This window comes from Cottoperca gobio, chromosome 10 (genome assembly GCF_900634415.1).
Source record: "Cottoperca gobio chromosome 10, fCotGob3.1, whole genome shotgun sequence".
In the NCBI taxonomy this organism is placed as follows: domain Eukaryota; kingdom Metazoa; phylum Chordata; class Actinopteri; order Perciformes; family Bovichtidae; genus Cottoperca; species Cottoperca gobio.
In genome coordinates this window covers 13,547,846-13,572,560 of record NC_041364.1, presented here as the reverse complement: position 1 = coordinate 13,572,560, position 24,715 = coordinate 13,547,846, and the positions used below count along the sequence as shown (strand labels likewise).

The window sequence follows — 24,715 nt, the reverse complement described above, 5'->3', positions numbered from 1 at the left end:
AACACAGGCAGTTTAGTTCTCTCTAGGTAAATATTGTATAATGATTTTCTCAAGATACTATTAGTTCTAAAACTAGTGTTACCATCTGTAGAAGTTATTTCCATACAGATGTCCAGACTATAGAACTAACTCATTAAAATGATTGTGAATAGATTACAATACTCCCTGCTCCTTGGAGTACTGGTTTTGTTCAGTGAATGTATGAACAACAGTCATTACAGAGAAACAAATAAAACAGCTTTTTAGGATTATTTAAAAATATATTTTATTTAGCATGTGGCCATAACAGGACAATATTCTCCTCACAGTGCATCATAATTCACTTTGGCATGTTAAAAGGTTGGACTGTCACAAAGCATTTCCCTTTTCTCCTCTGAAGTTATTCTTTTTAATATAGTAAGTAGTGTACGATACAGTAACGTATTTTTGAAGTTTCGGAGATTCTCAACTCACCAAAAGGCACCTTATCACATTCTCTTACTCACAGAACACTGTAGTGTTTAAAAATAAATAAAAATAAACGTAAGTTTTCTTTTCTGCATATGATATTGTACGACCCTGTATCCAACAACTCTTTCAGACGTAAAAACATTTTCAACGCACACATTTGACCGAAATATAAAATCTATTCACTCTAATCCAGACTTCACAATATGTACACGTCTAACACACTTTAAACTTTCTCCTCTGGTAAAAAAAAACATTCATGCTATGAAATACATTTCTCAGTTTGACCTGTGCTGGCTCAGTATAACTATCCTATCCCTACAGTCCACTGGCAGCCTCCTCCCTCAGTGCTGTGGGGATTGCGGTGAAGAGGGGTGGAGGACAGCGCAGGGGACACGCAGGGGACACACACAGGCTCCCTGTGCTCCAGGAGTGAGGCAGGAAGGGAAGGGTGACGGGGCGACTGTTGGGAGGGACACGACTGGCCAGAGAGAAGAGCGGCTGCTGGAGCTGACGGTCGGCTGCAGAGAAACATGGAGCTGACCGGATGGAGCGCAAAACTGCATCTGCTGAAGAGAAGATGGACGTTGAAGAGACATTTATTGCATATCATCACAGACATGATCACTGATGTCTTGACTCACTAAAAGCACATTACATGCCATCACTAACAATTGCACTTATTGCAATGACCAATACAAATGCTTGCTTACCCTTACTGAATGTGTCATTAGGAGGCGTCAGTAAGCGCTCAGCCTGCTTGTTGCCTGCTTGAGCAGCTTGTTTGTAGTATTGAATCGCTGTCATCAGATTCTGCTGCACCCCAAAGCCACTCTCAAAACACTGACCCAGGAACAGCTGGGCGGTGTCATCCTGCACACATGAACCAAAAACAAACATGTGATCTTTTGGCAATTTAACCTTCAAGAATAACGTTTTATATTAAGAACTGGTGGCATTGGCAGAACACTTAATATTACAAGTTGTAAACAGACACCAGGAACTTAAATAGACATTAGTATGGGGAGAGGATGGAAGATATCACTATTCAAAACAGACACAAAAGCTCTGTGTGACTCAACACTGAGACACTCGGCTTGGCTGTAGCTCTAAAGTGATTAGTAGCAACAGAAGTTGATAGTATTACTTCAACACAACTACAGCAGTAAGTGTGAGTAGGGGAGATTTATAAATAGGCTGTGAAACTTACAAAGCAGAAGATGGGGGGGAGGATACCTCGTGGATTAATACAGAATGACTGAGGTGGTACCGTGGGAGGGGGGGGTGAAATCTCAGCGATTAAAGCCATAGATAAAACTCTAGAAACATCTAGAAGAGAACTCACTCCACTCTCTGCTGCCATCTTCAGGAAATGGACAGACCTGCTCCCGTCTCTTACCGGCTCCTGAGTGTAGACCGAGGCCAGGCAGACCTGCGCCTGAGGAGGGAGGGAAACGGGACAGTTTATTCATTTCTGTAAGGATACACCAGCATAAAGACACACGGTAAAAAGCACAAGACAATTGTTTGTTAACACAGTTCCTGGGTAATTGAAGTTGTATTTTCACGGGTCAACACTGATGCACTTGTCACTGGATATTTTTAAGAAGTTAAAATGGCAATCTAGCAACACCCTATTTACTGGTGGAAACAGCAAATGTGTTTTAATACTACAGGACTATGAATAATGGGGGCAGCAAAACAAACTATTGTTGTTTTAAATAAGAATAAAGAAATAAGGCAATAATTGCTTTTTTTCCTATCATTCTGTGACCAAGCGTAATCTGATTTCTTTTACCTCGCTGAGAAGTCGGAGGTGTGCAGCCTGTCACCTGCAGCGCTTCATCTAGCAGCTCACTGTGGCGGCTTCTGACTGTTACATTACTCCCTGACATATTTCAAACTGATCTGCTGTCAAAAAATGCCAAAGATTACCGTTGTCTTCTTTTGGCGCATTTTTGATGAACGATAGCAGTCAGTGTCAACATCACTGATAAAACGTTGAATTTCCTGTTACTACTTTACAATAAAAGTCAACTTGCGTTCGACAGTTAAATGCTTTTAATGTCAGGCTGCAGCAGAAGCAACGTGCGGTTTGCATAAGCTGTAACTTTGTACAGCATTTTCTTTGGGGAAGATGCTACAGACACCCAGTTCATAATACTGTAAATATATAAATATTGCAACAGTTTCATCAGTGGCCCAATCACCATTGTGTTACCTCATTCACTGATAGATAGTTCTTAACAGACATTTATTTTAATTATCTTAATCAAGATTAATCATTTAAGTTTAATCTTGTTTTTTTCACAGCAGATATTTTGACTTCGTAATAGAAACAAAAAAAATGAACAATACCTGGATGCTGAGACATTTATATTATTATTGTTACCCATGCTTTTTCTACTGTGTAGTCAAGATGTCTACTATGAAAGAAGATTTTTAAAGAAGTTCTTCAATGACTAAACATGAGAAGAGAAATGTATGAAAGAACGGAGAAGATTTATTTTTCATGGTTTCATACCTTGGTGAGTCCAGCTGCAGAAGCCTGTTCTAGTAAGTCGATGGCCGTGTTCAGCTCCTCTAAACTCTGGTGCCCCCTGCTGGTCAGGAGCAGCTTTGCATAGCGGTACTGAGCCTGTCTGTGACCCCCAACCGCCGCCTGCCAGTAGTAATGCAGAGCCTGGAAAATAAAAACACACACACAATGAACTCAGGACTGATTTGATTGAGGAAGAGTATGTATGATGATTTTCAGAACAATGAAGCACTCAAGAAAATAAAAAGGGAGCCGTCTGAATTCTCACCTTCTCTTTGTCCTCGCTGACTCCTCTGCCTTTCTCGTAGCACACACCCGTGTTGAACTGGGCCTTGCTGTAACCCTGCTGAGCTGCGGCTAAAAAACATGTAAACGCTTCCTCGTAGTTCTCTTTGTTGGCACTTTCTAGACCTGCCATGAACAGACGGGTGAAGATATCAGACGCAGGAAAACAAATATGGCTTATTTTACAAAACATATATTCAATTATAATATTGGGACTAAAAAGAGAGAACATGACATTTGGATGGTGTAAAATGTTTTGTCTCGAGTAGGAATGAATGTGTGAAAAGGATTTGGTGTGTTAATAAATCATTACCAATGATGTTGAGGATAACGGGAACGCTTGTTTCTCCCACATGTCTGAGATTCAGTGCTGCTCCTGCCAGCCTCTCCTCATCAGACAACACGTCCTGAAAACACAGAGGAGGATAAAAACCAACGAGCAAGATTAGATGACAAGTCAGAAACAAGACAAAATGCAGCTCTCTTTAAAATAAATTTCCCACAGACTAAAAAGGAGGCAGACGTTCACCTTGTCGTTCGCATCTTTTGTCTCCGTGTCGTGTCGGCTGGCATCATTCTGCAGAGGATAGGATGCTGACAGAAGTGATTCCTCTGCGAGTCAGGCAAGGAAAACATATGATCCTCCCACTACCTCAAATACTGGGGTAATAACATTTTGAGAAAAATACTATTTTCAAACAATTTTGAAAACTGTGAGTACCACTGCGCACAGAACAAACCGGGTAATGGAGAATCCTGGTTCAGTAGTGTCCACTGTTGGTCAGAGATGGAGCACTCAGCAGCCAGATGTTCCTGCTCACTGCTGCTGAGAAGACGAGCATCACCTGAACTGCTGCTGCTGCTGCTGCTGCCGCTGCTGCTGCTCTGAGCCTGATCCTGGTTCTGTCTCTCTGGCACCCCTTGCAGACACAACACACTCCGTCCTCTGGGCAGGACATCACGTCTAGACACTGGAGAACCCAGACAGACGAACCAAAACAAAGTCAGGATTTTGTTCACACAAGATTTAAAAAAGGAAAAAAGTTTTTGATTTTGATATAATTAATGTCTGTTATGTAAAACTATAAGACTGGATTTCATGAGTTGATATGAAAAAGGTGAACCATAAGTGGGCCCATTGCTTATTTACAATAATGCGACTCACAGATCTCCAGCAGGATGTGGTAGCCGCACTTGTGCAGGGTGGAGGGTGCCGTCAGGGCTCCAGGGATCGGACCCGGCTCAGTGCTTGAGGAGAACTGGGAGTGGATCCTCTTGCAGATCTGCATGAAAAGAACTGTTGCAGCACCCTGTGGAGAAACATCAGCGTCACTGTCATGAGCACATGAGAGGAGAGTTCTCCACTGCTACTCCCGGTAGCAACATACTGTATAATGTACTGTCAAGCTTCACCTGTGCAGAACTAAGCTGCACGTCTAGCTCTTCTCCCTTCATCCAGGGCATGCAGGATGCTCTCTTCGCTAAAAGTTGAGGACAGATTTTTAAGCAATCTCATCGTCTTCTTTTGTAATGTTTGTATCTTACACTCAAAGACATAAAACAGCTGATTATTTTAAGATAAGTAAAGAAATTGTTTTAGTTTAAGAAGGACCTGTCAACTGTTGCATGTCTGCATGTCTTTTGGTCTTGTTGTTCTTGGTATGTACCTTCCCAGGGATCTGGTTTAGTTTAGTGTGTACCGTTTGTTTTATTTTGAGCCACTGAGTGTTTCGTTCAGTTTTGTTTTCTCTTTTTATTATTGTCATTATGTATTTTTTATTGTTGTTGGTGTAATTTTCCTTTGAAGTTAAGAGGGTTCTGTGTGGGTATGGGAGGGAACTACGGGGTGCTGTGAGCAGAATCTGGGTTTTTCTGTGTGGACTCCAGGAAGAAAAGTAGCAACTAATGGGGATCAAAGTGAAAATATAAACAAATAAGAAATAGAAAAATACCAGGAATGTCCAACAATGTGCATTTGAACAGTCAGTCCAACGAAAACGCTACACACTGATAAGCCCTCCTTTAAGTAGAGGGGAAGAACTCAATTACATGCCCACAAAAGAAACAGGCTATGCAGAGAAATGAGGTAATCAATAGTAGTAACTGTGAGATTAGTTAGGACGAAAACCTGTAGACTGCTCTCCATGAAAGTGTTGGCAATCACTGCATTATACTTTAAAGTAGATATCAAGTGAGACCACCGAGTGGCGCTGAAGGAAGGAATCAGGTCATTGCAGAAAGAATATTTGTGGGTAAGCAGTGCATGTGAGCCAAGGTGAAACATCTCATATTGTGGCAAAAAGCCAAAATGTGCCACAATGGCCGAGTCATTCGTGTTAATGGTTGCATTTACTTTTACTTGATAACATGAACTTCTACTGGCAACTAATGTGATTCCTTTGAGTATTCAGTTTATATACAGTGAAATACACATCACTTTGAGTATACTAGAAGTGCTCATGTGAGAACAGTTTCACAGCTTCGCAGTGCAGCAAAGATCACAGTTTGAGGTGAACGGGTGTTAAACAGTTGCTTTAGTGGCCGTTCTTTTTGCCATGAGGGTTAAAGTTGGTTATTATTATCACGTTAGCTCTAAATCTATTAATAAACCTTATAGTTGTTAAATAGTGCACGGAAGACAGGCCATCGTGAACCATTTGTCTAATCTGTCCAGACTGTTTAAACCCTCGGTTGAAAACCAAATTGTGATGAACTGATGACATCCAATAAGTCATACAAGTTAATATTTTTTACATTTGAAAATGTAACAACAGAAAACATACCCATCCCACAGCATCCAGGACTGTGTATCGTGGAAGCTCAGCGTAGCCAAACTGAAAGGTCCTCTGCTTTTTCCTCCTCTCTCCATCCTCGTCTTTCTGAGAACTGACAGAAAAACAGCACAAAATATAACATTTACACGTCTGTTTCTATTTGCAGTATATCGTTTTAAAAAGGCATCACAGAAATACTCTGTTTGAGGCACATGGATGTATTTCTGTGCCCTCGACTAATCCCGTTCATGCAGATGCTGCTGGATGATGCAACCAGCTGAAAAGGAGTGAGAGCGCTACAAGTGGAGAACGGGTTCAGAGAAAGGGTAAAGGAACAAGAAAGGAATGAGAAGAGGGTAGTCTCTGAGGTTTGACCTTAATTCAAAGGGTATTTTTTCCATTGGCGGATAATTTGGCCAGTGGTTTGAGGGCAAAGAAGTTGTGAGATCAAAAGCGAGACACTCAACGCTTTTATTTTCCATTTCTTACTCCTTTCTTTCCAGGCTTTCCTCATCGCAGACCTGGACAAGATTTCAACAGTGAAAAAGACAGCGTGGAGGTGTGGAAAGTACCTGATGTCAGAGGAGTGTTGAGCGGTGGAGAGGACAGTTGAGCTGTTAATGACCTCAACCTCCCCCAGTCCCTGAGACTGCCCCTGGTTCTGGGACAATCGCAGGGGGGTGGTCCCATGGCATCGTTGCAGAACTGAAGGAGATGGAAGACAAAAACAGCAGAAATTAGACATCAATGTCCAGAGTTAAAATTTCAGGCAGAGATGGGAAGTTCAGCCTCCTCAAAACTACTTCACATAAAAACATAATCTGTAATTTGCAAATAAGTTCCTAGGAAATAATAATGAAGAACAAGAATAATGTAAAAGTTCAGTTATTCAGTTTAGTTACTTTGGCTGTTTATTAAAATGTTAATTTCCTTGAGAGAACTTCTCTATTTAAACCCAAGCACATATGAATTCATTATTCTTTATCATTGGGGACTTTATTCTCTATTTATGTTGAACTGTATGCTTGACTGTAGACTAATTTCACATTTTTGCATGAGTAGCTGACCCGCTGTGCACTGACAAAAAAGACTCTAGATAAGACACTGGAACTAATTGTAAGTAATTAACTACAAGCGAACTTTGTTTGACTTTTGTCTATAATAAGAACTAAATTACAAAGTCCTTTTAATCTGTGAATTTCTAGGAAATTATAAGAAACTCTGGGGCGAATACAATAAAGTTGTAGCAGAAGATGTGCAGCGGCAATTCTGCAAAATCAAAGTCCTGAAATAAATAGTATATCAACTTGCATGAAAATAAATATCATTAATACAAAGAATGTCAGTGTATTGTAATGGCAGAGCTGTAGCTTTTGCAGTGCAATACAATTCTGTACAGGTTTCCTAAAATATATATGCAATATAATAAGTAATACAATATTTAAATTTAAATTCATACAAATAAAAACACATAGTATATGCGTCTATATAGCATGTGCACAGGTCTTTACAACAGCATTACAGTTCATCCTCCGGGAATATTCAGGGAAAGATCCAGAAAGTGACAGCAGGTCAGTAACGGGAGCTAACTTCACTAACGTCGACCAAAATAAACCGGGTGACGGTGTCAGTTACACCAACAGAGTAGAAAACACAGAGAGTAGTTTCATGTTTGTATTTATACATGAATTGACTTCCCTGGCCGTTAGCTAAACACAACAGACATCTAACGTTACACTACACAGGACTCATGTTAAACTTGAGAGACACTATGGCACTGTGTGTCAAATACATTTCTCTCACCTCTTCCAACAAAACCGTGAACTCTCCACATGGTTCGTCTCTTACAGCAGCTTTAACTGAAGACTTGTCTCCGGAAAGGCATGTTTAGATTCCTCTGGTGGTCGTCTGGCCCCATGAATACCGACAGCAGCCAGTTATGGTCGTAGATTCACTCCACAGTTTGGCTGCTGGTAAATTAAACAAGTCACGAGATGTTCCGGAAGTGCCTCGGGTGACGCAACTGAGCGAGTCTGAGAAGGTGGCTCAAAGCGTCACAGCGCCACCACGTGGTGGAATAAGAGAGGATACACCTTTACTGATCCCCAGTGGGGAAAGTCTGTTGTTGAAGCACACTGATACACCTCAATACAGATAAGTGTAGAAAGTAACATAAATAAATAAAAGGAGGTATGTAAACTAAAATCAGAATATAATAGACATAGACACCTGTGGCAGTAAATCTAATCCTCTCTGTTGGAGGGGATGTGGTTTGAGCAAGTCTTACTTCTACACCACAACACAACCCTGTTTTTAAATAGCCTCAGCTGTGTTATATTAGAGGTACATCCTGCATAAATAGGGAACTGTATGTTAATAAACCAACGTTTTGCTATTCATTTATAGACTTCTTGCTTGTGTAGCATGTCTCTACTACTATACACAATTTCTCTGAGGGCACAAAAGGTTTCTCAGGATTTTAGTGCCAGCTCAGTTTTAAGTGTAAATTTATAATGGGCTGTGAGGTAAATAAGGAGATTGTTCTTTAACCAGAAATCTCTATCTATCTATCTATCTATCTATCTATCTATCTCTATCTCTATCTATCTCTCTCTATCTCTATCTCTCTCTCTCTATATCTATCTATCTCTATCTCTCTCTCTCTATCTATATCTATATCTATCTATCTATCTATCTCTCTCTCTATCTATCTATCTATCTATCTATCTATCTATCTATCTATCTATCTATCTATCTATCTATCTCTATCTCTCTCTCTATATCTATCTATATCTAGCTATCTCTCTCTCTATATCTATCTATCTATATCTATCTATCTCTCTCTCTCTCTCTCTCTCTCTCTCTCTCTCTCTCTCTCTCTCTCTCTCTCTCTCTCTCTCTCTCTCTATCTATCTATCTATCTATCTATCTATCTATCTATCTATCTAAATGGGTTCAGGGTGGATTTAGTAAACCACCCACTGCTCATCAGTCACCCTGCAGGATGGTCTAGCCTTTCTTTAGTCGTTTCACGGGTCAAACAGTGACGCAAGCCCTGACTCTTACTGGAAACACACTCTTTCAGTCAGTCGGGGCTAAACAGCGGGCTGGAGGGAGGAGATCTGCAGTTGTAAAGTCAGATTAAACTTGGAATAATTCACCCCAGTTGACCAGTTTCCATGGTGACACAGTCATCATGTCTTTCATTTAAGTCTCGCCTGCAGTAGTTTGTAATGTTAGCAAGAGCTCTGCACTGCTAAATAATGTTTGCTGATACGCCTGGGGCCAAATTTGTCTGGGCAATATGTAAAACATCGAGTTGAGCTGGAAACAGAGTCCCACTTGACCTGACTAATTGAGCAGTTTGTTTTTACCCATGGTTAGTCTATCCTTGAGTTCTCATGTTTGAGAAATTTAAAGCAGCGAGGGGACTTTGTAAGTGCTCGTCAATTTTTTAAATCTCACTTTTTTTTGTAACTTCTAAACCATTTCTTCCCTGTCGCTGGAGTCCACAACTTTCTGGCTGCTTCACAAATAAATGGGTTTCCAGGCAATGGGTGCAAACATAGTAATGGAGCTGGGTATTATCGAAGGTACGTGGAAAGGAACAAAGTACATTTACTCAAGTACTTTCCTTAAGTACAATTCAGAGCAGGGGTCTTCAACATTTTTCAGGTCAAGGACCCCCAGACTGGTGTAGCATGGAGCAGGGACCCCTTGGGGGAAGAAAATATTATTTTGCTATACCTACAAACAATTTTGCGAGCCCCCTGCAGTACCCCCTGTAGAAGACCTATGATTTAGAGGTATATGTACTCCACTTCTGTACTTTCATACAGCTATAGTTAGGCTACTTGTTACTTTTCACATTAAGAGTTTACATACAAACATATTGTCTTTGTGAATATGTGATGAGTACATCAGAGGAAAGCAAAATGTACACCTAAGGGTGATCTCCCATCTAAAACTCTTAGATGGTTTCATTTCGGCTCATTACTTGTTACGGTCAAAATACACATTTCTGTAGCAGTTCTTTCTAGTTTTCTCTTATATCCCCCCCCCCATTGATAATCTCACAACCCCTTAGAAAGCTACTATTGACATTAACAGTCTAATGATGTCATTTATAATAATATATCAGTCTCAGGAGACATTTTTCTGAAGAAAAGTACTTTTACTTTTGATACTTTCAGAACATTTTGCCGACTAAATTGATTTGAATGGAAAACTTTAAGTAGATTTTACTGGATTTTCTTTTTTTTATCCCAAGTATTGTTAAAAGCCCCCCTTCACACGAACACCACACACTCACTGCTGTGATTCACCCCTCCACCCCTCCACCCTTCTCCCCGACCTCTGGAATCTCAAGCCGTCGTCCTTCTCATTCAGAGGAAGGGGAGGGAGGGCAGACGTGGACGGACGTGCGGTGGAACCCAACTGAATGACCTGTTTATTTTGTTAGCTGTGAGTGAGGATCTTTTTCAGGATGTGTGTGTGTGAGTGTCTGAGTGGGTGAAAGGTGTGTGTATCTTGTCTTATCATAGGCCTAGTCTATGTATCCACATAATCTGTGGGCATTGAATTGAGGATTACAGAGGATTTGTCCAGAGCAGAGTGAGCCTCAGCTGAAGTTGTATATTTTGTTTGTCTGCCTGGAGCCCCTCAGATATAGGAGACACGGTATGTCTTATACTAAAGATGTGTTTTTTTATACATATGTGCGATCCAAGGCCATAACTGCAAAGCCTTAAACAGCTTGAAGAGAGGAAGAAAGAGTTGGATGTGTGTACTAAATTAAGTGAAGGGGGCGGGGAATTTAAAGAAAAGACATAGGGGGTGTTTCTTACCCCTCTCTCCCCTTTTTTCCTTTCTCCCTGCTCGTCTCCTTGGTCACACACATGCACACATCCTCACACACACACAAACACTGACGAGGGCTCAGTCCTGCTATGGCCACCACCACCATCACCGAGGAAAGCTCTCGGGTCCCGGCCACCATAGCATCCCAGCAGCCTGACTTGGAAACTAGCGTAGAACCCGGCTCAGCAGTGAAGCCTGAGCCCAGCGAGGCCCAACGTGACAGAGAGGAGAAAGAGGATGAGGAAGAGGAGGAAGTAGGTGGAAGTTCAGTGCCGGGGCAGGAGAATGCGAGACGGCAGAGCCTGGACCCGGAGTGGGTGGAGGAGAGGTTCAGGATCGACAGGAAGAAGCTGGAGAACATGTTGTATGGTGAGTGTGCTGAGATGTTAAATGTTCTTATTACTATTAATATAACGCAGCTGGACTTTCCACTGGCACCAACTTCATTCTCTAAAAGTTAGACTGTTTCTGATGCCTATCATGTCCTTCCTGTGTTATCTACCTGACCCTGTGTGTCTGTCAGGGCCTCCAGCACGTTGCGTCCTTGTTGTCTCCATCAGTATAACCGCCGTCCTCTAAACTCCTGTTGCTGTATGACCATTATTTATGACCTGCAATGGCTTATGCATTCAGAAGTCCTTTTTGCTATTATCATTCCTGTCTGGGAAGCAGCGGTAACTGCTTCGGTTAGTTATCGCTGCTTGGCAGGTTTATGACAAATGCCTCCCCTGTGTTACTGAGGAAACTGTCTGTGTGTGCTCCTGCTGAAGATAGAGGCTGATGTTTGTCTGTTTGTCCTCTCGCAGCAGACTCTTGATAGGAAAGCTACAGAGAATTCAGCTCCGATAACTATGGTCCGCGTGCACATGGGGCTGTGCTTTTGCGGCTGTTGGAGCAGCATCAGTCAGACAGTTAATATGGCATCTTATCTCTGTAGGTGATAACCTGTCAGACTGGACTTGAGACTTCACTCTGATAGACTGAGGAGTGCTCTTTTTTTACACATTCCTTCTTGATCTTGCAGTTGTTATTTATTTATTTGCTAAAGTTGCGTCACCAAATGCCATTGATGTGATTAGTCTCTAGGCTAATTTGTGGTCGCCCCCCCCAACCACCACCTTCTCTCTCCACCCCACACTGTTCTCTTCCCATTCCTCAGCTCTGGCCAGCGTAACCCATAGTGATGAGGGGGGGCGAGGGCGTTCCTCGGGCCCCCCGTACCCTGTAAATGTCACCGGGGAGCGATGGCCTTTTAAAATTGTTTATGTTCCCGGCAACCTCTTGTACCAGTCGCTTGGCAAATATCAGATGTTGACTCGACACACATGCTTAACACTGGTGCTGTAAACAGAGTTGTGCTGCTCACCAACACAACGTGAACAATCACACTGCAGGAATTTTGAAATGTGTGTTTATCTTTATGAGTCTGTTTTTTGAATGTTTGCTTGCTATATGTGTTTCAGCTCCAAAGCATGGAGACGGTGAGACCGGAGAGGAGTTCTTTGAGAGAGTAAGTAGAAGTCCACACCTGGAAACATTTTATTCATAAACCAAATGAAAATGTAACTGCTCTCCTCAGTTAAAGCCATTGATGATCATCAGCGTGTAAAGCCTCCTGGTTAAATGTAGCTTACAAATCAGTGAGAGCATCCCTGCCACCATTTTACATTTGTTCCATACTCTGCATCCAGTGATTACTGGTTTATGGAGGTGATAATAACAGTCTTTGAAACGCAAATGAGGCTTTGTATTCATAGGTCTGCTGTGTGCCTGGATGTGCTTATGTGTGTGTGTGTGTGTGTGTGTGTGTGTGTGTGTTGTGTGTGTGTGTGTGTGTGTGTGTGTGTGTGTGTGTGTGTTGTGTGTGTGTGTGTGTGTGTGTGTGTGTGTGTGTGTGTGTTCTGATTGTTATGTGTTGTGATTTGTGGCATACAATGAGAGCACCATCTTTTTTCTCTCTCACCCTTCTTCTATTGTTTGTGCTTCCACAGGTGATGAGAGAAACTGACACTCAGGTGAAATGGCCGTCAAAGCTGAAGATTGGAGCCAAGTCAAAGAAAGGTGACACATTCTTAGTATTATTTCAGTCACACCATATCAGTGCTCTGTGTTTCATCTCCTTCCTGTGTTCCCACAGATTGATTTACAACATTGCCCATTTGCTGTAACATACTCAACTGTATAGAACTTAAAGCTAAAATACTATTTCCATCTAGATCCACATGTGAAGGTGGAAGGGAAGAGAGCCAATGTTTTGGAAGCCAAAAAGAAGATACTAGAAGTGTTGGAAACCAGGGTGAGGGCTCTGGTGCTTGATTTTCACAATTTGTCTGAACAGTTAAGTCAACAATGTACAAATGATAATGTGCTTGCTACTGCTTCCCTATATAAGAAGTTAATTTTTGTTATAAAGTTGAAGTTGTAGGCGGGAGAGACTTTGTAGCTGCTGTGTGCATCACATAATGTTAGATGTGCCCCAATGGTCATCTTAAGGCAAATAAGTATTGAAAGTTATATAATATATAAGTATAAAAGTGTTTATATAAAATCCAGGTCAACAAGGTGACACTAAAGATGGACGTGGCCTACACAGAGCACTCCCACGTGATTGGGAAAGGTGGTGGAAACATCAAAAAGGTGATGGAGGTCACATCCTGTCACATCCATTTCCCTGACTCCAACCGGCACAACGGTACGGGAGAGAAAAGCAACCAGGTAACAATCTATAATGCTTGAGACACTAAAGCAGCATTTTAATCAGCCACTAACTTCTGCATTGACAAACAAACAAAAAACAAACAAATGTTTCAACTTTTCCCAGGTCTCCATCGCTGGACCCATAGAAGGAGTGGAGGAAGCCAGGAGGAGGATAAGAGTGAGTGATCAATGTACAGTCTGAGCAGAGGCTAGGGTAGATTTGTATTTGTCTCAAAACTCGATATCTTCACTCCTGTCAAGACACAGCAATCAATACAATGATTAATAGAATAGCTGACACAAAGCCACTGTCTGTCTCACATCTCTTTATTTGCCTCCTCTCCTTCTCTCCTTCACACTCTTTTTCTCTTGTTTTCCATCCTAGGACTTGCAGCCATTGTCCCTAACCTTTGACCTCCCGGTCAGCCTGGTGCCCCAGGCTCTGCCAGATGCAGGCTCCCCTCTCATCCAGCAGGTGGTGCAGACTCTGGGGGTCAGTGTGAGCTTCAGGGCCATGCCCCCTCATCCCCAGACACAACCCAACTTCTATGAAAGCTGCTGCAGCGTCTGGGGCCTGCAGGGCAACGCAGCTGCTGTCAAGGTTAGTGTCAAACATTGTAGGGCAGTTGACAGTTCACACACAATAGAATAAGGTCTGATTATTGTACAGTGGAAACCGCTTATATAGAAAACATGGATTTTTATAATATATATTCTTTTTAGAATTTTTATTTTAGGCATTGACAGCCTAGTGTTTATTATCAAGCCTGTTAAAAATGTAGAAATGCACGGAAACCACCGCCAAGCTGTGGTTTAGTAGATTATTTGCACTACTGACATTACTGTATTTGTAAACAGCACACTACTGTCTTAGTCTATAGCCTAATTATAATTTGAACTACAGTAAGCTATATTTTATAAGCGGAACTGTGATGTATTGAGATTTCTCACGGTAACGGTACAGTAATTTAACTTGTACAGTAGTTTAACTTGTACAGTAGTTTAACTTGTACAGTAAATTAACTTGTGCAGTAATTTAACTTGTGCAGTAATTTAACTTGTACAGTAGTTTAACTTGTACAGTAGTTTAACTTGTACAGTAATTTAACTTGTACAGTAATTTAACTTGTGCAGTAATTTAACTTGTACAGTAGTTTAACTTGTACAGTAATTTAACTTGTGCAGTAATTTAACTTGTACAGTAGTTTAACTTGTACAGTAATTTAACTTGATTAACTTGTGCAGTAATTTAACTTGTACAGTAGTTTAACTTGTACAGTAGTTTAACTTGTACAGTAATTTAACTTGTAGCAGTAATTTAACTTGTGCAGTAATTTAACTTGTACAGTAGTTTAACTTGTACAGTAATTTAACTTGTGCAGTAATTTAACTTGTACAGTAGTTTAACTTGTACAGTAATTTAACTTGTGCAGTAATTTAACTTGTACAGTAGTTTAACTTGTACAGTAGTTTAACTTGTGCAGTAATTTAACTTGTACAGTAATTTAACTTGTGCAGTAATTTAACTTGTACAGTAGTTTAACTTGTACAGTAGTTTAACTTGTACAGTAATTTAACTTGTGCAGTAATTTAACTTGTACAGTAGTTTAACTTGTACAGTAGTTTAACTTGTACAGTAATTTAACTTGTGCAGTAATTTAACTTGTACAGTAGTTTAACTTGTGCAGTAATTTAACTTGTACAGTAGTTTAACTTGTGCAGTAATTTAACTTGTACAGTAATTTAACTTGTACAGTAGTTTAACTTGTACAGTAATTTAACTTGTGCAGTAATTTAACTTGTACAGTAGTTTAACTTGTGCAGTAATTTAACTTGTACAGTAATTTAACTTGTGCAGTAATTTAACTTGTACAGTAGTTTAACTTGTGCAGTAATTTAACTTGTACAGTAATTTAACTTGTACAGTAGTTTAACTTGTACAGTAATTTAACTTGTACAGTAGTTTAACTTGTACAGTAATTTAACTTGTACAGTAGTTTAACTTGTGCAGTAATTTAACTTGTACAGTAGTTTAACTTTAAAATTAGTTAATAAAAGTGAATAAAAGTCAGTAAGTAGCGAAGCTGTCCGTTTCATTAGTTTATATTCATGTAATAAATATATAAATGTCAATTAGATGGTAATCTGCATGACAAAAATTATAAATACTTAGGGAAATTGTTTTTGTCTCAGCACGTGATTTGGTGTGAATGCAGCCTTAAAGTGATCAATTTGAAACAGACAGACGTGATCTCTAAGAGGTTTCCACTGCATAATGTCATGTGTGTATTTATCATCACCTGGTAGAAGGCGACCTGCATCCTGATGGACCTGCTTCTGGGGTCAGAGGTCACAGGCGGTGTAGTGAGCAGCCAGATGGATGTCACCTCACAACAGCATCTCTTCCTGTTGGGGCAGAATGGATCTCACTTCCTGAGCGTCATGCACCAGACGCAGACCCAGATCATCCTCCCGGACCTCAGTGCTCCTCAGAGCCCTCCGTCACTGCTCATCCAGGGCAGCTCTGACGGAGTGTGTCTGGCTCGGCAGCAGCTCATGGTACAGTGGGATGTTTTGGTTTTGTTCAAGTGCATTTGCTTGTTTTTTGTTTGCCTGCATATGCCATTCTTGTTTCTTGTGTTGTCGTTATCTGTTGTTATTTTACTTTCTTTATGTGTCTTTGTGTGCACATCTAGGACTGTCTGCCTGTTTGTTTGATGTTTGACATGCGTGAAGATGGGGAGGCAGATCCTTGTAAACTGGCTCAGCTGATGCAAAACCTGGGAGTCTTCGTTAGTGTCAAGCCCAAAGTAAAACAGACCAGCAAGGTACAACGTTATCAATGTAGCTGCTTTGTCCTTGTTAGAATAACCTCCCTCAATAGAATTAAATGCAAATGCTGTTGTTTTGCCTACCAGTCTCATCTCTGAAAATTCACTTTCAATCTGGGACTGTAGAGTTTGTGATTGCTTAATTCATACGCACTGGATTAAATAAGAAATGTCTCTTGAAATATTTCTTGAATGTTCACTTGAATTTTGAATGCAAAACTACTCTCCCTGTAGTCTCAGGTGCTGTGATGTGTTGCATACTGATACTGACACTCTGTATTGGTGTACATCTCTCAGTCAGTGGTGGTGAAAGGTCTGGAAAGGAAGATCTCCTGTCTTTATGAGGCCCGCCGTCTGCTCCTCGGATTGGATTCCTGTGAGGCTGCCAAGGTAACCGAGATGACCCCTGACCCCGTGCTAGCCAGCAGCGGGTTGACCAACTATTGGCTCAACATGTTGCTGCAGCAGCTTCGTCTCTCTGATCAGGGTGAGCACACACACACACACACACACACACACACACACACACACACACACACACACACACACACACACACACACACACACACACACACACACACACACACACACACACACACACACACATACACTGTCTGTCTGTCTGTCTGTGTAGGTGTGTTTCCATCCACATATCATTGAAATTGGAAAGCCGCTGATGAAAGCAACCAATAGATTGCCCCAATTTTCAAGCAAAAACATATGCAAGAAGAAGAGAACGCAAACCCCTTCAAGTATAGTACAGTATCTGATCACTCTGAAAAAGGACAAACAAGAATATGTACTGTATATAAGCAACAGTAACCCTTCTGTAACTAAAGTTTCATCATAGCATGTTGCTTCTGCTCCACACCTAATGCTGAATTTATGTTGATTTCATCAAGTAATTAGGTTCTTCTGTCCGCTGTGCGTATTATTATTTTGCTTTTGGATTTTCTGATGAAGGAGACAGCAGTGCTCTTTTTTGTGCGATGTTTTGTCGTAACCAAAAAACTAAAAACTATTTGTTTAACCTTTTAAGTGTTTCACCCCACTAATGGCATTTATATTCAGGCTGTGTTTTATGCAAACGATCACAATATGCAATGGATGAAAACTTGTGTCTTATGTTTCACCTTGCGTTTTTATTCAGAAGTGAAAAATAATATGGTCTTTTATCGTGTCACCTCTTTTTGAATAGGCTTTGTGCCACCTCCCGCTCCAGAGATGCTGATTGGTACGAAGCCCCGCCCCTCACCTCCACCAGGTCTCATCCCTCATGCCGACGAGGGGAGGACAGGACTGAAGGGAACAGAAAGCCGGCCGCTGGAGAAGGTTTGTCTCTCTTTATATAGTCACTGCTATCAGTACAAAACAAATCCTTCTTGCTGGATAAACCTCCATAGAAATCAACATGAAGCACCAAATTCTCTCTTTCAGATCCTAGAAAATGAGGACCAGTTTGGCCAATCAGAGGATGAGAGCTCTTACGACATGATGATGTCATCATCTGAGGTGTGTGATGCAGTCAGCAGCTTCAGCAGGGTGGGATTGATGGGGCGAAGAGGGAGCCTCCAGGGTCCTGAAGTTACCAAGCTTTTCGTCCAGGGCAGACGCCATTCAACAGGGCAGGCGCTAACATACAGGTGAACATACTGTTAATAACATAGTGTGATTAAAACCAAAACCAAGACCAAGTCATAACCTACAAATAAATGGTTGACCTTGGAGAGACTAAGATTTTGTCCCCAAATGGAAGATGAGTCCTTGCAATGACTGTGAACAGATTTTTGCCCCCTACTGTGTGGTTAACACACCCACACCCACACCCACACACACACACACACACACACACACACACACACACACACACACACACACACACACACACACACACACACACACACACACACGCACACGTGCCTGTTCCTTTTCGCTGAGTCTCTGTACCTATTGTAAAAAAACAAATAAAAACGGAGTGCAATTTTAACGGAGCAGCGCTCGTTTTATAAAATCGGTGATCATCATGCTTTTAAAACCCTCCTATATTATTGCTGCCGTTGTTCAAAGGAAATACAATGTTTATAAGCTCTCAAATGTTGGACATAGCCGTCACAGTTTAACCTAACCTTGTCTTTCCATCTGTGTGTGTGTGTGTGTGTGTGTGTGTGTGTGTGTGTGTGTGTGTGTGTGTGTGTGTGTCTGTGTGTGTCTCTCCTCAATGTGCCAGATTGCTGAACGCAGAGATTGAGGGAGGGAGGAGTGAGCGGAGGAACAGCCTGAGGAGAGATGTGACACACGCTCAGGATGTTCACACTAACTCATGCACGGCTGAGGTGAGGAAAAACAGGAACTTGACAAGTCTTTTTCTGTGCCTGTTTCCTCACAGAATGATGCACTGTATCTATGGACAACCTTATTTAGCCACAACTAAATCTCAGTGGAAAGACAATTAAGTGTTTTTGAACCCCTGAAACAGTTTTGGTGTTAGTGTTATAGAGATATTGACGCGCGAGAGAGAGAGACAAGATTTAACGCCTTAAACATCAGTGCATCAAACTGTAGATGATAGGAAGGATTGAAAACAGCAGGAACATTTTATTTTAAAGTTACGTAACCTATTCATTTGCACATCCCTGACCACGGTGCAATTTGATTTTGAGAATGGATTTGTGTGTTTGTTTGCTTCCCTTCGTATTTGTCATCTCTCACTTTCAAAGGTTACTGAGCAAAGGATTAACAAGTTTACCCCCGCAGCAGCAGGAAGGGTTAGGATCCCCCTGCCTGTGCTCAGAAACCAGAGAAAAAAATAATTCAATTTCATGCATTATTTACTCACTCCATTTCCTGTTTGTGCTTTGTAGGATTATGACTATGAGAGAAAGAAATTGCTGGCAAACAGAGGTGAGTGCTCCTAAATGTTTAATATTTATTACTGTCTTACAGTGGTCCCAATCTCTGCAGTGACAATTAGGGCACTGCTAAGCAAGCATTTCCTTTCTTTATTGATCTATAGTTGCTGTATACTGCAGATAAATATATTAAAAACACATTTTGCAGGGGAATTTGGCCCGACATTCTTACTGTATAGTGTTGTTTGGCTCGTCAAACAGCCACCTATATACAACCAAGCTGTTGTTTTTGGAGCTGAACTGAGCAGATTGGAAAAGTACTTTAAATCAGTTCCTCAAAGAACACTAAATCAAGGGGATTATTTAGTTTGCTGTAAGCGTGCACAAGTTTTGGTCATATTGTTGAGAAAACATGATTTAATGCCATTTCAGTGGCGCTCACTGCCAAGACAACTGATGAAGGGGACCTGGTTATGGGCTGCACTGTGCCAAAGATATAATAGAGTAGCACTGGCACTCCTACTTAATTCACACGGGGCAGATACACAATGCAGACAACACACACACACACACGCACACACACACACACACACGCACACACACACACACGCACACACGCACACACACACACACACACACACACACACACACACACACACACACACACACACACACCCAGGAAACAGTATCATCTATCATGCAGAATGAGAGATACTGGAGAGATCTGCAGCCGAATAGTGCTAAATTCCCTCATTGTTGCTTTATGGGATTATGAATTAGCAGTTTGAATGGGCCATCTGCCTCACAGTCATTAAGACACCCATATGCCAGTATATGAATGGGACATTTACTCACACAAACACACACATACCATACATGTGACAACCCACCAGTTTTAATCGTAGTGAAATCGCACTCTTTGAGTAACGGTTTTTTATCACACATCGACACATTGATCCTGTTCTGCTGCCCAGGGTCTGTCTGTCTCAGCGAATTGAGTTTTATTAAGGATGCCACATGCTGGCAAGGAGAGGCACTGTTCGTGATTCATTATTTAACACCTTAACCCATCTTGTCCAATCCAGACTATCAGAGCAGACATTGACAACCTGCAATGCATTTTCATGATGGTCTGACTGAGGCTATACAATAAAGTATCAGTCTGAATTAAAAATGTATTTTCGCTCAGTGTAGCTTGTAAGTAAAGCTTCAAGCGTGTGCTCAAATATTTTTCCTTAAATAATGGATCAAATAAGTATGTGCAATGTGAAAGGAGTCGCTTGTAGTGACAAAGAATTATCCCTCAACTCCGGTGTTCCCCTCAACATGGAGCATTTTAGTGTCTTTCAGCTCATTGTTTTGAGACTTTATTGTTTTAGGTCACTTTCACTTCATCTCATTACTGTTGTATCCAAACAACAACTGTGTATGTTACCTGCCCGGCACCAAGCAGCAGACAGACAAAGTTAGCGACTAGCTGATGGAACATTTAACAGCTAAAGAGTCACATGTTTCTCTCAAGAGTTGGGGTGGAAGCAAAAACAGCTGAAAGAACTTAAATGCAGAAACACCACTCTAAAAGGAGTGCTATTATCACTCCATGTCTGTTCAATGTGTAAACATCAGCAAATGTTTGCTGAAGCATGACGTGACGATATGTCAGTGTTCAATTTCTAGCTTGTGTCAGCTTCCCTGAAGTTGCCAACAAAAATCAGTCAATGGAGATTTGAAGTCTGTATTTTCCTTCTTTGTGTGTTTGTACGTGTTATGTCAGCCATGCTGAGGAAGCCTGTGGTCACAGAGGTCCAGACCCCCACAGATACCTGGAGTGGCCTCGGCTTCTCCAAGTCGATGCCAGCCGAGGCCATCAAGGAGCTCCGCAACATCAGCCGCCGCAGCTACAAGCCCTACCTGAGCGTCACCAGTAGCCAGCAACAGGTACAACTTAATGTCTGGTTGAACAACCTGACTTCCAACTTAGCATGGTTCATTTTGATTGTTAATTTGAGCTTAAGGCTTGATTTCTATACTTTTGCTGAACTTGCTGAATTCTTTTGAGCTGCCAAAGCTGTTTGTTGCAGAGATGTAAAACATGCACCCCTATTGCAGCCCACCCACATGTTCTCATTTATTGGTATTTACTCTCTAACGGTTTAAAATAATTGATCTCACTGTGTGGTAAGCAGTGCTAATTTGTACGCTCAATTACCTGGGGACTGGTACCTTCGCCTCAGTCAACACAGCCACTTCTCAGCAGCCTGTTTACCTGAGCTGTTTCAACTCTTTAAAAGCCTCATGAACGGCCGCTGTCTGACCGCTCTGTAGCCAGTGATGGAGAAGCAGACTCACTTAAGTTTATAAGAGCAAAAGGTGTTCCTCCAATATGTTCAATTTTCTTCTGAGACCCAGACAGCTGGGAGGAAGCTTTCGCTCTGCCCACTGCATTGATCATTTCCAGTGAGTGCTATTATCACAGGTCAGTCAATCGGGGCAAATGAGCTTCCTTATTAAATATTTGGATCTATGGATGTCTTATGTCAAATGAAACCCTCTCACACAAGAGAACAAGATTACTTGTAACAATTAGTTTTATGACCTCTTGCACTGACAAAGAGAGGGGAGATGAAGGAAGGGGACAGTGACAGAAGTACAAGGTGCTGCTGTGAAATTTTTGCAGATGAAAGAAAAACTGCTTAATATTTAATGGCGTTATAATTTCTGTCTCCTTCTAGTCATGGGCTGCTCAGATGGCGAAGGTGTGTAACGGGAGCAACTGTGAGAACTGGAGAGACAGACGTGGATCCACAACTTCATCCATGCCTATCTCTTCCTCCTCCTCCTCTGCCTCTTCCTCCCCCTCCTCACCCCCATCTACTTTTACCTCATCCACTTCCTCCTTCCCAACATTTGCATCCTCAGTGAATAGAAGCAGAAATGACAAACCCTGTAAGTCTTACGTGTCTTTTTAAGCTCGACAAAATAGAGTGTCACTTTCTCCCTGCGACTTTTAACCTCTCCCTTTGAACTTTGACCTTCGATGTCCAGCGGAGAACTTACCGAGCAGCAGCAACTACTTTGAAGGCGTGTGCTCGTCGAGGAGGTCGTCAACCTGCAGTCAGCGGAGCCCGTCCCCACAAATGATAGATGACCTGCCCGAGCTGCTCAGCCAACTTGGCCTAATCAAATACATCGATGTGTTTGAACAACAAGAGGTAAACATATGTGCTTGCAATGAATCCTTCTTTGAAACAAATTGTTAGCGTGTGAAAATACATTTTCATCATCACTTACACATGCAACACTCTGTGTGAGAGAACTTGCCGCAGAGCCTGAAACACTCAGATATACACAAACAAACAAGCCACGCTGTTCCCATTCAGCTACACTACATTCACCTTATTTTTGAGGTAAATGTATTTTCACCTGGATTATGGTCACAGGTTTTGGTCAGTGTACTTTGTTAGGGTTAGTGAAATGATCTAAAATAAGTAATTAAGTTACGGATGTAAATTGAAATACATGAACCTTGGACTATGATTAGAAACATATTTGTGATATGTCAAAAACAAAATGTAATCCGGGAGTAAATACGTTTCCCTTGAAACTTAACTTACGATGCAGTTTTGTTGCGGGAGACCTGGCTGAACAAGCACACACACTCGTCTCCCCCGGCCCAAAGCGTTACGCATCATGAATGAGAATTATGATGCAATTACTATCTGTACTCATCCAGATTGACTACCAGACATTCCTCACTCTGTCTGATGAAGATCTGAAGGAAGTGGGGATCTCCACCTTTGGAGCCAGACGCAAGATGTTATTGGCAATCTCAGGTGAGAATCAGTCGTACGAGCTTTGATTCCGATCTGCTTCTCCATCTGTTGACGCGGCAGGTTGCATTACCCCCTCTTGTGAAAATGATTAGATTATTTATCTTCCTATCCAGACCTGACCAAGAGCAAGACGAGGCTCTCAGACACGCCCGCAGTGAAACCTGGCTACCTGGAAGGCGGTGCCAGTGGTCGACTACCGCGAATTGTGGATCTAGAAGTTGCTGCTCAGAGTAATCACTGGTGAAAGGAGACGCCCAACAGCACTAAGCTCCATCTGGCCGACGTGGAGCTATTCAGCCTCTAAATAAGTATTCAGTGAGGCTGTTGCCAGTGCAGAGGTCTGCTTGTTATTCCCCATTAATGGATAAGCATGAAATTGCCTGAAGAGCAGCAAACATTATGTTAACATTTTGACTGCAGTGCCTTTAATCTACAGCCATACTCCAAAGCGTTTGATACAAAATCAAGACAAGGAGGTCTTCCTTTCCAAACCTCTGATTCTACAAGAAACAAACTGTATGAAACACAAATGAACATGGGACCATGTTGATCCTTTGTGGTGTCTTTAATCATTATAAATTGTCTTTCTTATGCAAACTATAACTCCAATGCTTTGGCCATGTGTTTAAGTCCATGATAACCACTACATTTATGCAATTGTAAATAGATATTTACAAAAATAAATGACATTGTACTTCGATAGTGACGATAAATAAAAATATTACTGTCAAGGTTTATCCATCCAAACTGGATTTTTTGGTGCCTTTAATGCTTTTATTGGAGAGCTGACAGGAAATGAGGGTTAGCGAGAGAGAAAATGGTCCGCGACATGCAAAGAAAGATCAACTGCCACAGCCAGACTCATAGCAGGGGGATTTCAATGATATAGTCTGCGCCTTAAACCCCTAACTCAGCAGCAGAGCAAACTCCTAACCCAGCATAAGAGCACCCCTCAGAGCAGTATGTGTTATTCAAAAGCACATGAAACCAACTGTTGTGGGAACTGGTCCTTTACTCAAACCCAGGATCAGACCACCAGAGGGCACTGGCATCACACGCTGTGCATAGAAATTCAAGTCACATTTGTGTTGCATAAAAAAATAATGGACTCGTTTCGGGAACAAACACAGTGACAACAGCATTAAAGCTCCTGGTGGACATGACGGAGAAGCAACAATCATAATAGGGAAAAAAATTAATTAGAAAACCCAAATAGGTAAATGCATTTATTGTGTGAGGGTAATGTGACACTCCTTTTAATGTGGTTTGGTCTCGCATCACTGCTCCCCTGAAAGTTTCAATTTAATTTATCACCGTTGCCAGCAGTGAAGCCACTGGAACAGCTCATGAATTGTTTCCTGTTTAATTTATTTAGCAAAGGTCTACACCCAGCAATTTAGTGCTATCAGAGGGACCTCACTGGCGGAGTGTTAACAAGAAGAACGGTATGATCTCTCTCTAAATTTGCAAATTTGGAATAGTGTTGTAACCACATCGAAGCGAATGATCCAGGAAACGTGCGTGATCTGTTGCGACACTCACCAAGCTGGCTAGTGTAGCGGCAGCCAAGCATGAAAGAGAGTGTGAGTGGAAGTGGTGG

General features: G+C 41.6%; 2 protein-coding genes across 3 annotated transcripts; one reads left to right on the top strand and one right to left on the bottom strand.

The window, feature by feature from the left end:
* Positions 1 to 239: 239 nt before the first annotated feature.
* On the bottom strand, positions 240 to 8,038 carry dele1 (DAP3 binding cell death enhancer 1). Of its 2 annotated transcripts, none has more exons than XM_029442424.1 (12): positions 7,849 to 8,038; positions 6,618 to 6,750; positions 6,055 to 6,157; positions 4,437 to 4,581; positions 4,012 to 4,242; positions 3,801 to 3,883; positions 3,585 to 3,678; positions 3,255 to 3,397; positions 2,972 to 3,130; positions 1,793 to 1,885; positions 1,161 to 1,320; positions 240 to 1,016 (listed from the first exon to the last, which is right to left on the bottom strand). In XM_029442424.1, the coding sequence occupies exons 1-12, from the start codon at positions 7,877 to 7,879 to the stop codon at positions 766 to 768; spliced, it is 1,626 nt and encodes a 541-aa protein (XP_029298284.1). In that variant the 5' UTR covers positions 7,880 to 8,038; the 3' UTR covers positions 240 to 765. The 2 variants fall into 2 exon arrangements, with proteins under 2 accessions (XP_029298284.1, XP_029298285.1); XM_029442425.1 differs by having other exon boundaries at positions 240 to 1,013.
* Positions 8,039 to 10,994: 2,956 nt separating this feature from the next.
* bicc2 (bicaudal C homolog 2) lies at positions 10,995 to 23,840 on the top strand. Its single transcript, XM_029441684.1, has 19 exons — positions 10,995 to 11,274; positions 12,369 to 12,415; positions 12,897 to 12,966; positions 13,122 to 13,201; positions 13,459 to 13,620; positions 13,727 to 13,780; positions 13,988 to 14,203; positions 15,910 to 16,161; positions 16,299 to 16,430; positions 16,731 to 16,920; positions 17,632 to 17,765; positions 17,871 to 18,076; positions 18,661 to 18,766; positions 19,295 to 19,334; positions 21,057 to 21,220; positions 22,015 to 22,228; positions 22,328 to 22,494; positions 23,016 to 23,115; positions 23,229 to 23,840. The coding sequence occupies exons 1-19, from the start codon at positions 10,995 to 10,997 to the stop codon at positions 23,357 to 23,359; spliced, it is 2,745 nt and encodes a 914-aa protein (XP_029297544.1). The 3' UTR covers positions 23,360 to 23,840.
* Positions 23,841 to 24,715: the final 875 nt, after the last annotated feature.

Coding starts and splice junctions, on each gene's coding strand:
- bicc2 (XM_029441684.1), top strand. CDS start 10,995: ATGGCCACCACCACCATCACCGAGGAAAGCTCTCGGGTCCCGGCCACC. Junction 12,416..12,896: donor GAGAGGAGTTCTTTGAGAGA/GTAAGTAGAAGT, acceptor GTGCTTCCACAG/GTGATGAGAGAAACTGACAC. Junction 12,967..13,121: donor TGGAGCCAAGTCAAAGAAAG/GTGACACATTCT, acceptor ATTTCCATCTAG/ATCCACATGTGAAGGTGGAA.
- dele1 (XM_029442424.1), bottom strand. CDS start 7,879: ATGTGGAGAGTTCACGGTTTTGTTGGAAGAG. Junction 4,243..4,436: donor CCACATCCTGCTGGAGATCT/GTGAGTCGCATT, acceptor TGGGTTCTCCAG/TGTCTAGACGTGATGTCCTG. Junction 1,017..1,160: donor TAATGACACATTCAGTAAGG/GTAAGCAAGCAT, acceptor TCTTCTCTTCAG/CAGATGCAGTTTTGCGCTCC.